This window comes from Silurus meridionalis, chromosome 22, assembly GCF_014805685.1.
Source record: "Silurus meridionalis isolate SWU-2019-XX chromosome 22, ASM1480568v1, whole genome shotgun sequence".
NCBI classification, from domain to species: domain Eukaryota; kingdom Metazoa; phylum Chordata; class Actinopteri; order Siluriformes; family Siluridae; genus Silurus; species Silurus meridionalis.
The window spans coordinates 9,273,656-9,288,040 of record NC_060905.1 but is presented as its reverse complement, the minus strand read 5'-3'; the positions used below and the strand labels follow the sequence as shown (position 1 = coordinate 9,288,040).

At 39.2% G+C, this 14,385-nt stretch overlaps 2 protein-coding genes across 2 annotated transcripts in view; one reads left to right on the top strand and one right to left on the bottom strand.

The window, feature by feature from the left end:
* Positions 1–9,413, top strand: part of LOC124375938 (exostosin-1c-like) — a 50,158-nt gene extending 40,745 nt beyond the window's left edge. The window contains 11 exon segments of the mRNA XM_046834749.1: positions 5,083–5,176; positions 6,447–6,554; positions 6,733–6,852; positions 7,173–7,305; positions 7,523–7,641; positions 7,741–7,836; positions 7,954–8,040; positions 8,321–8,481; positions 8,584–8,755; positions 8,871–9,027; positions 9,030–9,413. Coding sequence (XP_046690705.1) covers positions 5,083–5,176; positions 6,447–6,554; positions 6,733–6,852; positions 7,173–7,305; positions 7,523–7,641; positions 7,741–7,836; positions 7,954–8,040; positions 8,321–8,481; positions 8,584–8,755; positions 8,871–9,027; positions 9,030–9,055 — 1,273 coding nt within the window. The 3' untranslated portion in view covers positions 9,056–9,413.
* A 27-nt stretch (positions 9,414–9,440) lies between these two features.
* On the bottom strand, positions 9,441–14,290 carry zgc:114119 (Mediator of RNA polymerase II transcription subunit 30-like). Its single transcript, XM_046834750.1, has 5 exons — positions 14,132–14,290; positions 13,696–13,965; positions 10,760–10,918; positions 10,431–10,520; positions 9,441–10,103 (listed from the first exon to the last, which is right to left on the bottom strand). The coding sequence occupies exons 2-5, from the start codon at positions 13,963–13,965 to the stop codon at positions 10,008–10,010; spliced, it is 615 nt and encodes a 204-aa protein (XP_046690706.1). The 5' UTR covers positions 14,132–14,290; the 3' UTR covers positions 9,441–10,007.
* Positions 14,291–14,385: the final 95 nt, after the last annotated feature.

Sequence of the window (14,385 nt, the reverse complement as noted above, 5' to 3'; positions counted from 1 at the left end):
CAAATATTCATGTATGTATGGGTCCTTAAATATTTGAAAATTAATAAAGTTATTGTTATACTGTAAAAAAAAAAAAGGGCATCCAAATCTGGCAAATAATTACAATACATTTTGTGGTCCCCCTTTTTAAGGGACTGAAGTAATCACAGACAATAGCTGGTCTATATTGTTCCTTACAGTAAGTGCATCCACATATGAAATCTTTTAACTCTCAATTAAAACTCTCATTAAGTCTCTCACTATCAGTGAAGCAAGCCATCGTTAGGCATAAAAAATCGAAATAGGTCCAACAGAGAGATCAGTTTGCTGTAGCCAAAATAACGATTTTGTTATATTCTTAAAAAAGAAAGAAGGCACTGGTGAACTCAACCCTACCAAAAGGACCTGAAGACTACATAAAACAACATTGGTGTATGACAGATGAATTCTGTCCCTGGTGAAGAAAAATTCTGTCATAACATTTGATCAGATCAAAAACATCTATTCAGGAGAAATGAGAATGTGTCCCTAAGTCAACAATCAAGAGAAGAGTTTACCAGAAGATGTAATCCAAAATCTCAAAAAAACTTGCACAGCTCTGGGGGAAAAAATCCTTGTTGTACCATAATCATGGGAATAGTAGACTACCGATGGGAAGGAACTGTTAATGATTTGAAGCATACTACAAGATGTTATGGGTGTGTTTGTATTGCTGCCAGTGAAACTTGTTCTTTTGTATTTACTGATGATGTGACTACTGACACAAGAAACAGAATACATTCTGAAGGGTATAGGGTTATGTTATCTGCTCAGATTCAGTCAAGTGCTTCAAAGCTGTGGTTAGGCCGTTAGACTTCTGCTCGAAAGGTCACTAGTTAAAATCCCAGGACCAAACTGCAGCTACCTGTAACCCTCAACTGCTATAAATGAGATCATTGTGATTTGGTCTGGATGAAGATATCTGCCAAATGCTGTAAATGTAAAAATTCACTGGACAGTGCTTCACAGCACAGATGGACAATGACCTGAAGCGCACTACAAAAGCAAGCCAAGACATTTTTTAAGACAGATAAGTGTTATATTCTGCAATGGCCAATTCATTTATCTGACCTGAATCCAAATAAGCAGCATTTCACTTGCTGAAGAAAAAAACAAGCAGAAACTGAAAACAGCTGCAGTACAGACCTGACAGCACATCACAAGGGAAGGAACCTAGCATTTAAAGATGTCTGTGGTTTCTAGACTCCAGAAAGTCATTGACCGCAAAGAATGTCAAATGATCGTCGGCTTGTCCAAATTATTATAAAATTTTAATTAATTATGTAATTTCAACTTCAATATAATAATTCATTTGAGTGTCGAAATATTTGTGGACTGGATGCTACTATGGTATGGAATCATAGTTAAAAACATACATATACAAAACTTGTGATATAAAGGTCTAATGATTTGAGTGTTTTGAAGCTCAAAATATAAACTCATATGTCACTTCACATAAGTGTTTCCTAAGGTGTCACACGCTTAAAACACACACCAGAAATGCTAAAGCAACAGGGAGAGTTTTTTTTTTAAAGTGACTGGTAATGTGACAGATTTTCCTTGTTCTGATTGGTTGGATGTTGATGTTCCACATCATTATTTTTTTCTCTCTCTTTTAAAGCCTGGGGCAGCCCCAGAGACCAGTTTCTTCTTTAAACAAGTATTTTATTGACAGCTAACAGAATGTAAGAACTTCACCGAACATTAAAGCCACCATTTTAATGCAATAGGTACTGGCAGTCAAGTGTGTTTTTATCTAAGCACATCAGAAACACACTAATATTTCATTTAAAAAGCTAAAAATGATAATTAAAATGATTCGTTGTAAAAACCATGCTGAGTTTTACATCCACAACCTGGACACTGATCAAAACAAACACCCACACACAAATCATAAACATGCCGCTGAACTGCTCAGTATGCTGTGCAGCAGTGGGTCATGGCCCAAACATTATAGACTGGAGACACGCTCCATGTCCCCTTGTGTCCCATAACAGCAGTAGTATGCTGTAGCCACATGCAGTTACCCCCTGGAAAGAAAAGCTGCCTCACTTTAACACTCAACCTCTGTAAATAGAAGTGCAAGAAGCCTGTTTAATAGCTAGTGGAAAACAAAAGGGACAATTAAATCATTTATTTGCTCCATAACTTCTGTGAAAATGACTTCATTAAAATACACAGTGAAAGAACACACAGCGAGAGTGAGAGAAAGAGCGAGGCAAAAGTGGGTCGGAGCTCATTTGCATTCAAACATACTCGCTCAGCTCAGACCCATGGAAGAACCCAATTGCAACGTGTAGGAAATAAAAGCTAAGAAAAGATCGCAATAGCAGCCACATAGTTGCTGTGGGGGTAAAAACAGGTTTACTCTCTTAGCTGGTACTGAACTACAGCTCAGAGGAATCCTTCTTTTTATCCCCTTAGACTCATAACACAGCACACATTACCTTTAACAACTATCCATTAAAGGGCAAGTGTGAGACTACTAACCAAAAAGCCTCTCTACACTTCCACAACAGTGCTACAGCACTACTCCAACGGCACTATTGTGGTAGCATGCGTTCTTCACAGTCACCACATTACAATGCTAAGATTTCTTCGTCAAAGGAACAAAGGAAGTTATCAATCGTTTACACCAGGGGTGTCCAACATATGGCCCGCACACTGGGATTCTCCCACTAACGGTTCTAATTTGGCCTACCAAATGTTATTAGAATATCTGTTCTAAATGTAAATGGATTTGTGAACTATAATTGCATTGAAAGATTAAAAAAAAAAAAAAAAAAGGAATGATATCTGCTACTCCATGAAGTGGCAAAAATCTCAAATAAATTAAGTCAAATGGTTAATAGCCTTGACTTATTCTATTGACAGGATGTTTTTAGTAGCGTAAAATGCAGATGAGTTTCCACAACAGAGCCATCCAGTATACAGTCTAATTTCTTGTTTTGTGCAGTTTTAGACATAATATATTTAAGATAATTTTATTTACCAGGATTGCCAGGTTTCAGTAAAAATTTCCAGCCTTCAAAATATTCTTAATATTGCCCTCAAAACTTCAGGCACTTTTAGGGAAAGACACATTTTTCTTCCTCCTCAGCATTTTCTCAAGAGACAAGCTCACTATAATACACACATGCATTTTATCTAGCCTATCTTGGCAAACCTGTCGTTAACTTTCCTGTCTTCTGCTCTTCCCCTGAGCATGGGGAAGCATTATTTCTTTCCCAGTGGACCGTTATTAATGTCGTTGCAGTTTTTTGACAATAATAACTCTTTACAGCTTAATCTCACTGCCCCACAATTGCTGAACATCTAGAAAGGTAAAAAATCAATGAAACTTCAGCTTAAATATTTATCAAATAATGAAGATTAACGTTTGACAATCAGGTGTGCCTTATGGAAATTTGGTGCTGAAAGCATGTCTCTTTTCAAAAGATCTATAGGGTTTTCAAACCAAAGGAGTGAATACATTTACATTTTAAAAACTATACTTACCTACTTTCGATATTATCTGCAAAATATTCATAATTTTTTTTTCTTTTTATAGTTGTAATTTATTTTGTCCAGACCATTCGACAACTCAGTGACATTAAAACACATTTTGAACATAAGTCCACTTTATTATCAACATAAACAGCATTAGTAGAGGTTAAATAAATTGTATTAGGCACTCAAATTCAAACATATGTTGAGTCAACCTGGTGCTAAGGCTTTGGACACTTGCCGGGCATTGACAGGGAGGCAGAAGGGGGGCATAGATGGACGTCAGGGTTGTTTGCTCTCCTGCTGTAGCGGTAAATAAACATGTATGCGAGTGAACAGAGATAGAGGTGCTTTTATTTCAGCAGGAGTGTTTGCACTCCTGCTGGAGTGGTCCTGGAGGAAAGCCATGGTCACCGTACCCTGCTGGCCTGCAGAGGAACACTGGGTTCTTTCAAGCGTAAAGCCCCCTGCCCACACAGGGTCAACCTGGTGCGAACGCATAATAAGGGTTCCTACAGTCCAAGCCAGCTATCAATGAAAAGCAGATTTGTATATGCCAGCGCATACAGAGCAAGTGCTCCTCAGAAGGAGGCGTCATTTCTGTGTGACAGTGAGAAGGTCACTATTCTCCAGGCAGCTAATTGGTAGTTGCATTTTTTAGCACCAGGGTTCTGGAGCAATATTGTCTTGTTTTTACTGTGTACTGTGTTCCACTGTGTATAGTAGAGATGACGATAAAAGCCTCTTGACTCTTGACTAATTGTTTCACTTGGAGTCAAGCACATTCACGTTTCTTACAGAAACCTGCTGACAATAGTAATCCAGCTCTCAGTTGCACACAAAAGATTTTCTGCTTATATTTTACTTTTGAAAGCAGTACACTTGAATGAAGATATCTTTATGATCCCCTTTTTGTTGTTGCCCTTTTGGTCATGTTGTTTCTTGATGTGCTCAAGTGGAAAGCCAGCCATTGAACATTTGCTAATGAAATTCTAACTTAGAGCATCCTTTCTGTGTCCCATCCAAAGCTGTGCCCACGAAACTGATCTAGCCTAGAATGCAGGAGGGTTTTTTATAGGTTGACAAACAAATAGTAATACCTCTTTATTCTTAGACTGCTTGGATGTTGGTTGATGCACATTGTTTCGGTTTTTTCTCCAATTGCCTTAACATTCAAGCAGATATTCTGCAGAGAGATGCTAGATATTGGAAGAATTTCATATTTAATCAGAGCAGATCTGTTGCTCAATCCTTGTCATCCATGCTCATTAGCTCAGTCTGGGTCAACAGTGACTTTTCTCCCTATTTCTCACCCACTAATCACTTGATAGTGGCAATTACACAAAGGATCTGGATTTGGTTCCTCTAGCGCACTCTCTTACAAATGCTAAAAGGTTGCCAGGGACAACAGCTTGAGGCAGGGACGATGGCCAGATCAAAACGCCTCACAGTGAGGTTGTGTTTTGAGCAGTGCCAGTGCTGCTCTAATGAACTACAAAGATTTCTTTTTGCAGTGTGAAGAAGGGTTCTGTGCTTGTTCTTGTGCTCATGCTTGCCTTGTGTCTGTCTCGTACATAGGTTTGACTATCAAGAGCTGCTCCACAACTCCACCTTCTGCCTGGTTCCACGTGGACGACGCTTGGGATCCTTTCGCTTTCTTGAGTCTTTGCAGGTATGCCAACATTAGCCAGGTTTATTTTTAACTGATCTGACTTGATGTCAGTGGTTGATGGTTCAGCAGCTACACAGCACTTTAGGCAGTACCAAACCCACCTTGTGGCTAAACAACCCAAACTCTCCAGAATGGGCATTAGACTATGGGTGGGAAACTGCAGTGCATATATTTTTAGGCTTACTGGCATTGTGTGTGTGAAAGGGCCGGAAGCTCACATAGGGCACCCTCAGCTCTGCTGAGCAGTGCTGAATGGACAAATCAACAAAAACAGTGAGTTTGGCAGCCGTAACACTCACCGTAACTCCTCCTCACAACCCCACTTTTTTCTTTCTGTTGGTCCAAGTTCACAGTGTTCTTTGCTCTCACTTTTCCATTCACTCCTCTTTGAGCTTCTTTTGCTTTGCCAGCCAAAGCTACATAAAGAACTAAAAAACTGGCAGTTATCAGTGGATTTGGAAGTGGAACATTCTCAAACATCCTCTGACCCACCACCCCACCCCCCAAATACACACATACACACAGACACACACACACACACATCATTCAGACTTAACCCATCTGACTCTTTCATATCTTTAACATAGTCAGTCTCAGATCCAAACCTAAAAAATGTGCACACATGTCGGAGAACTGGCCACCAGCAGCCAAGAACAGTGTTATTCTTCTAACTTCTTTGAGGTTAAACATACAGGCAAGGTTTTGGTTCCACAGAGAGAAGTTAACTACCTAGAGTTGTTGTTCAACAATAGTATCATCTAAGGCTTTCTTAGAATAAAGGCTGGGTTTCTCTGCACCAGAGAGGGCTTGTTTGATCTCTGCCTTTTTTAAAGCATTGCTCTCCTGTGATTTCATTAAAACAATTAACAACCGAGCAAAATACATGCTGCGAGAGAAAAAGCAAACTAGAATACAGATTTCAGAGAAAGTAAAGCAACTTTTGTAAACAAGAAAGAAGAGGAAAAAAGACAGAGCTTAATAAAACCTTGCCTCCCCCTCAACTATTGATCAAAAGAAGGATAGTGTTTAATTAGCAGCCCAGGGCCCTCAATGTCAGGCCTGCTTAGCACAGATTCTTGTTGAGAATTGATAATAGAATTGAGGCATACTTTGGTCATTTGGGATACAAACCTTTGATACAGAACTTGTTCCAACTCTATATGAATTAATAAAACTAATAGTATGACCAGTATATTTGATATTGAAGCTATTTTGTTTAGAAACAATTGAATTTTGGCTGAATTCTTCTTTCCTGTCTCCCTGTCCCCAGGCGGCCTGTATCCCAGTGTTGCTCAGCAACGGGTGGGAGCTGCCCTTCTCTGATGTCATCCAGTGGAATCAGGCAGTTATCGAGGGAGATGAGAGGTTGCTGCTTCAGGTAAACAGCATGCTGACAATCGCTGAGTGTTTGACTTGTTTTTATTTTTTTATTTTATTTAAAATCATGTTACTGGATGAATGCAAGTTGTCTGGTTATTAGACAAGTTCATGGCATTTCCATGTACAACATTTAATTTAGCATATTCCCTAGATAAAATTTATTTTTGTTCCATAAGGTGCCCTCTACAGTGCGGGCAGTGGGCACTGACCGCGTGCTGGCACTAAGACAACGTACACAGATGCTTTGGGAGGCCTACTTCTCCTCAGTGGACAAGATTGTTCTCACCACTTTAGAGGTAAACATGAGGTGGATTGTATGTAGGTTTTAAGCAGACTCGATCTGGCAAGGACTGTCAGGGGAAATTAAAACAAGGATGAAGATGCTCCGCATCATTAGCACCCACTTAGTGATGTGCCTTCAGGTTAATTGCCAAACACAATGTTGGTTTAGCATAAATAGTACGAGTCAGCATTGCCCTCTTCTGGCCAACTTTAGAAATGCATGACAATCAATTGGAAAGGAATATAATAAAGAAATATGGCTGGTAAATCTGATGGGAAAATAATGTGTATTTTATGGAGTAATCACAGTAACAAGACTGTTTCTGTCTCGCAGATCATTAAAGATAGGGTGTATGCCCACATCTCAAGAAATAAGTTCATGTGGAATTCTTTGCCCGGTGGACTTCTGGTGCTGCCCGAATATTCAGTCCACCTGGCCCATTACCCTTTCTACTATTTGAACCTTGGTAAGCATTAAGAAGGGATGCATGAGTTATTTAACATCACTTTCACAATTAATAAACTGATAGTATGTTGCAGAAAAACATTTTAATGCAGTAGTGTGTTTAATCACACAGAACTGCCCCAAAGTAACTTAATCAAATAAACTATGCTTAAACATACTACATTCACCACAGTAACCTTGACCAAAGTCTCAGTCTACCATAACTTCTATTAATGCAGGAGTCATGCCTGGCCAGGAATTTACTGCAGTCATCCATGCTACATCTCCGCTGGTTTCCCAGTCTCAGCCAATTATGAAGCTCCTGCAAGTGGTGTCTAAATCCAAATACTGCTCACAGGTACACCAACTGTTTCCAGAAAGCATCTTTTTTTTTTTCCTCTGTTGAGTTTTTTATGCCATGTAAAACCCCACTTTTCTTTTCTTTTTTTTTATACAGATTATCATCTTGTGGAACAGTGAAAAGCCGCCCCCTCACAGGAGCAAATGGCCGCCCATGCCAGTGCCCCTTGTTGTCACAGATGGTAGAAGGAAAGTGAGTGTCTCCACATGAGAGTAGAGTCATGCTGTGGCCATATGCAAAGAACAGACCTGCAGTTTCCAAGGCATTTTATAAATTTACTCATTACATTATTTATTCTGCATTTTACAGACAAGCAGCCGTTTCCTGCCGCATGTTGCAATCGAGACTGAAGCGGTACTTAGCCTTGATGAAGACTCAGTGCTACTGACTAGTGAGGTTAGATGTTCCTTTTATCAATCAAATTGCAAGTGTAAACAATCGTGTTCAACAATATTTTGAGTGTCGAGTTTATGGTCGAATAAATAATTCGATGAACTCTAAACGAATTAAACGATTTGCTCATAAAACGTCATAAAATTACAAATCCTTGTAATTATTGAAATGTTCATTTAAATTTAAGAAATTTCCCCACTGTGGGACGAATAAAGGTTTATCTTATCTTAAATATTCACAGCTCACATGCATATAAAGTTGGGTGCATTGATTTTTTTTTTAGGTCAACTTTGCATTCCTTGTATGGCGGAGTTTCCCCGAAAGAATTGTCGGATATCCACCCAGGAGTCATTTCTGGGATCCAGTAAAGAAAATTTGGGGTTACACCAGCAAATGGACTAATGAATACTCAATCGTGCTGACAGGAGCAGCCTTTTATCACAGGTAAAACTGCATCTAACATTAATAATGACAGTGAAATTTTATGTCTTCCTATTATTGTCCTCTAAATCTGAGCTTGTGCTATTTTTTTTTTTACTCTGATAGGTATTATCATTATCTGTTCTCACATTATTTGCCCCCTTCATTACGGGCGTTAGTGGACCGCAGCTCAAACTGTGAAGATATCCTGATGAACTTCTTAGTGTCGTCTGTGACTCACCTGCCACCTATTAAAGTGGCTCAAAGAAAGCAGTATAAAGAGATGCCTAATCCACAGGTAAGACATGAGTCATATTCAGCAGATTTAGACTTATTATAAATATCACATTAGAATAAATCATGTTTTTACAGGTCAACATTTTTGTCTTTGTCATTTGTATTTATTTCATCAGAGCACCAACATGGCCCCCTGGGCAAACCCTGAGCACTTCACCCAGAGACAAGAGTGCATAAACACCTTTGCAAGCTGGTTCGGCTACATGCCTCTTGTGCACTCGCAGCTCCGTCTCGACCCTGTTCTTTTCAAGGACCACGTGTCTGTCCTGCGCAAAAGTATAAGGACCTTGAGCGTGCTTGAGCCACACCGAGGCATTGGCTCTCTCTTTAAAAATGTATAAACTCTGCAAAGTACAAGAGTTAACCTTGAGCCTTGGTTAATATTTGTGTTAACTGAAGAGGGACCGCTTCCAACCTACTGAATTTTTGACTGGATCTTCAATTTTTCACACAAACTCAATTTCGAAAGGGGGGGGCAGCCTCCATGCTATCAGATTGCACTGGATGCCATTTCAATTGTGGTTTGATGTTAGCACCTAGCATGATGCTAACAGTTCCATAAACTAACATTATTGTGTTTGTGGAGTCAGTCACAACACAACCTGACTCAATACATGAAAATGTACATACATGACCAATAAAACATTTCTGAAATGCAATGTGTTTTGAAGTGGAACTGCATTAAATAAGAAATGAGTGAAAATTTATTTTACATTTCTATTTTATATAAAAATGTTTGTGAAGATCTTTAGCTGTACAGAAGACAGTACAAAACGTTATTAGTGTCCACACTCTGAAGAAAATTTACACGTACATTTACGTTCCATCTTCTGCACAATACAGTAGCTGCCAGGAGGAAACTGAGCGACATCACCCGGTTTCTTGCTTGGAGGGTCAGGAATTCCATGTCAGTGCCACCCAGGAAACCTGTAGCCCAGGCTGGTCTCCCATCTGTGCCTCTAGTGAGGACCTGGCATGGAATTCATATTCCTAGGTCGTTGGTAATCCAAGGGGATTTTTGTTCAGTAATTTACAGCAAGTAGTACAGATCACAGACAAAAGCTGGTAAATGGAGAAAAGTTCTCCACCTGAATCCTATCTCATTAATCAAGACTAAACACAACACAGCAGTAACAGTCCCCGGGATCCTCAGCCATCTGCTCTCATTAGCTGCCTGACTACAAGAGACTGGATGAAGAGCAATTTTTTCCCCTTAAAGGCAGACTTGAGGTGAAAAGGGAAATGTTTCCTGTTCATTTGCGCATTGTGAGCATGGCATTGATGTCCCACAGGAGATTCCTCATCTGGTCCATCAGCATCTTCATCTCCTGATTCTTCTGTCTGACTTTCTGTGGAGATTTTTGGGGAAAAATAGAGCAAATGATATAAATGCACTTAAACATAAACACGATGTGTATATGCAATTGTGATGCATTCGCATATGTAATCATTTAGCTAATGTAAATATCCAAATGGGCGTTATTTAGAGGTTAACAACTTCAAAGAAAAAAAGGTATAATTCATCTTTTTTTTCATTTTCTAGTATTTTCCAAATAAGGTCTGGTGCTTTTTGTCTAAAGGGCTCTGAATCTCACTTTTGGCGAGGAACGCTTTGTATGCATACTTAATGCACACTTTCAATTGTATCACTATTTTAACAACACACTGATACAAACCTCTAATACTTCTTGTTTGTCTTGAGCCACAGCAGGACTGCAGGGCTCCAATTTCACTGCAGCCATTTCCTCTCCAACATACGGCACCAGCTTTGTAAAACAAAATGAAGTCATTCCTTACCAATTACTGTTTCATATAGACCACATCATTGCTTTATGTGTTGAAAATTTATTCATTTACAGTATATTTATTCACCATACTGCTGCTACTACCTGTCAGTGAACAGACACTTTCTCTTTTATTAATGGTGAGAAATATTGGACAACTGGGCAAGCGTTTACACCATATGAGCATTTATGTAACCCGAAACACTGATGGCATGTCTCACCTCAGCAGGAGTCTCCTGAAGGTCAGAGGTCATCTCTACACAGCGCTCATAGAGCAGACGGAGTTTGCGGAACAGCAAAGTCAGCTGACGCAGGTGTTCTTGCAGTTTACCAAAACGGTCCTGATACGCTGCTTGACTCTGCGTCACACCGTTCGGCAACTAGAGAGAAAACGTTCCCCAATAAATAAATACAAATAAAAACAGCAGCGTATTCACAATCACCATACAACCTGATGAGCTATTAAAGGCATAGCTTTACCTCGACCCATAAGTACTAAAACAGGAGACCCCTTTTAAAAATGTCAAACCTCTCTTTAGAGAAATACTTCACCATATAATTATGGTTGTTTTTTTTTCATGAGTGTATGTGGCACGATCAGCACGCAAGTCGCAGTGCAAGCTGTTACCATAGAAACTAATTTTAAAACATGGAAGTAAACAAACAAAAAAAAGCACATTTATATAAATCGATGATTTGAATTGCAGCTTGAACTGCTGTCCAGGACATGCTTCTGACCTACTAACCACTCAAAATGTACAATTCAACAATGCTTCTTATATTTAAAAAAAAATGTTTTCCCCCTCTCATACATTGAACACAGAATGTTTTACAGTTCGAATCACAGCCTCTTTTCCTGCAAACAATGACTAAAAGTGACAAATATGCCAAAGACAGTGACAAGGTAACAAAACAGCATCAAGTGTGACAAATATAGAATCTTTGTCTCAACACCTGTGCTTGTGAGCACTGTGGAAAGCACTCCCTATGGTTTTACTCACTTCAATCCAATTTACAGGTCAGATGCTGAACATGGTTTGTGTTTAGAGGGTTATACAATTCCTTGCATCTAAACCAAAGTTATGACTGCCCGGTCTAGCAAGAATGTTGAAATAATAGATACATCTTATAGTTAACATTAATGGGCCCATCTAGGTCAACTGTTTTTGTACCCCTGTATGCTAAATCCCTATTAGACAAGTCAACCTAGGCTTATTAATGAGAAATAATTAATATCAAAGTCCTAAAAATAATTCACTTCAAAATTAATATCTAAATCTGTAGCAGGTTTGCATGGTTGATATGGCCACATTTTTTTTTTTTTAAGTTTGCAGACACAAATACAAGACCTGTCAATTTAATATAATATAAAAATTAATTTATTTGGCAATTTAATTCTAAAATGAGTATTTTTCCCCAATTGTTTAATTTATTAATCTTCAGTAATCATGTTATCCTGGGATCTTTGGGCACCAGGTGGGCACATACCAATGACTGTTTACAGTAAACAGTCTCCAGACCATATAAGATCAACAGAGACACAGACTCATTACTATACTGTACTAAGTGTGAGTATGGAATGCTGTGCAGATGTCTCTAGTATATGAAGATGAAAATGTGTTGAGGGTGTGCAGGATAAATAGTTTTAAGGCAATATTTTTTAGAAAACAGTAGTAATGAAATTAGTAAAATTACTTTTATTCTCAAAATCTACCCAATACTTTGTTGATGCACATTTTATAAAGTAACGCACTGTCGGTTTCCAAAGTAAAATACATTTTCAGACCTAAACCTGTGCAGGCTTTTTCTCAGGGTACAAGAAAGACATGCTTCCAGACTTTTCTCTGTACTCTGTTCTGCCACCTAGGTGATAGAACAAATTTTTTAATAGATTAGCTGAATCTCTAGCAGACTTCAGACAACATCTAAAGACGCACATCTTTAAGAGCTTCTTAAATTAGCACTTAAAAAAAAAATTGGCTTGTACCACGGCCCCTGTGGTACGATCAAATAGATGAATTGCTGAAGAAGATAATGCTGTTAATTAGGAATGCACCGGTTGACCGGCTATAAATTGTTTTTTTGATCTTTTTTCATCTGATTTTTACAGAAGTGCGCCCACATGCACAGACTACATTTGTAGGCCTAATCCTTAAGAAGCATGTCATTTGGGTGGAAGTATTGAGAAATCTGTACGCAAGATGTGAAAATTGCAATCTGCCATGTCTGCAAAGGACAAGTTAATCGCGGATGAACAACAGCGAAGACATTCAGAAAAACAAAATCAGACATTTAAAAGTTCATCACACACAGAGCAAGCTCACTGTTGGCGATGCACGATGAGATCGCAAAAGAAAATTCAGAAGTAATTCAGGATACGGGTGGCTTTACAGCACTGAAAATGCAGAGATACCTGTCCGCACCCTGCACATGCATAGACAGTAAACGTTTGTTCAGCTCAGCTTCTCACGTGTTGGATGAGAACCGAAACAGACTAATTTGTGACAAAGCTGAAATGCCTTTTTTTTTTTTTTTTTTTTTTTTTTTGGAAGAACTCACATGCACTTTTGAAAAGGCAGAAGTAAACATCAGCTCAGGAAACATCAATAGTATATATATTACCTTCAAATTACATTGACTTCATTTGATTTATAAAGCACTTGCTGTAGCATCTTTTTTTTCTCGATGCACTTAACATTATTTGATTTAACATTTTGGAATATGTTTTTTATTTTTTTGTTTTACTGGTAAAGACCTTTTTTCTTTAGACCGATTTTTACAACAAAAACAACAAAACAGTTTGGCCTGTTAAATGCTGAATAAACATCTTGTTTGTGTATACTTTCATTCATTCTTGTTTGTTGCTTGATTTTTAAAAAAATCTATTAGTTTGCTTGTAAAAAAAAATCGGTATCGGAATCGGCCATGAAAAATCATGATCGGTGCATCACTTCTTGTTCATGCTGAAGGGTCAGGACTGTTTCTGAAGAAAAAGGGGACCAACACAATATTAGACAGGTGGTCATTATGCTCACCAAAACGTGATGCCTGGTCGGTGTACATACATAATGGTGTGATGATTAGGTGCCCAAAAACATTTGGACAACATTGCCCTAGACTGTTACCAAATGCATAATACTATAAGATTGCAGTTCACCTGAGTAGCCCGGGTGATCTGGAAGATCTCCATGGTGCGGGTGACAATGTCCTGCACGGTGTCCTGGCCGATGCGGCACAGGAAGACGGGGGAGATCTCGCGGAGAGCGGCGGGGTTAGGGGGCATGGAGGCCTGTCCGGGGACCGAGGCACCTGAACTCGCACCCATATGAAGGCTCTGGGGCTGCTGCTGAAGCGGCACACCGCCTGGCACTCCACCAAGACCACTACCCAGGGCACCACCTGGAGCCTTCTGAGGCAAAGAGGACATCTACAGGAAAGAAATTTCTCCATTAGACTTCTGTACAGTTGCAGTGAACGGCGAGGTTTCGAGAATAAGCTAACTGTAAATGGACATATTGTACACAATGAATGAATGAAAGCCATGTGCCCTCTGTTTGCAAGCTCGCCACTTATCAGAGCTCTTTTATACTTACTTTAAAACACCAGGTGGATAAATGAAACGTCCGCGAACTGCTTACAGGATAAACAACAGAGAGCGGCCACTTTCCTTTTCAAAAGCCGCAGCAACACCATGCTGACATCACTTCCTGTTTCCTGTTCTCCTCCATTACGCCATTTTACCACCACGCGGCAGCAAAACTGTACAGCTGACCCGTTTAAACGCCTCAACACCATCTAGTCAACTCGTTTTTAAGTTCTAATTAATTTTCCATGCATTTACAACTGT

What these genes read in the sequence shown, in the direction of transcription:
- zgc:114119 (XM_046834750.1), bottom strand. Translation starts at nt 13,965, where the DNA reads ATGTCCTCTTTGCCTCAGAAGGCTCCAGGTGGTGCCCTGGGTAGTGGT. An exon ending in AGATCACCCGGGCTACTCAG is followed by an intron (nt 10,919 to 13,695) that starts GTGAACTGCAAT and finishes TTTTCTCTCTAG; the next exon opens with TTGCCGAACGGTGTGACGCA. An exon ending in ACAAACAAGAAGTATTAGAG is followed by an intron (nt 10,104 to 10,430) that starts GTTTGTATCAGT and finishes AAATCTCCACAG; the next exon opens with AAAGTCAGACAGAAGAATCA.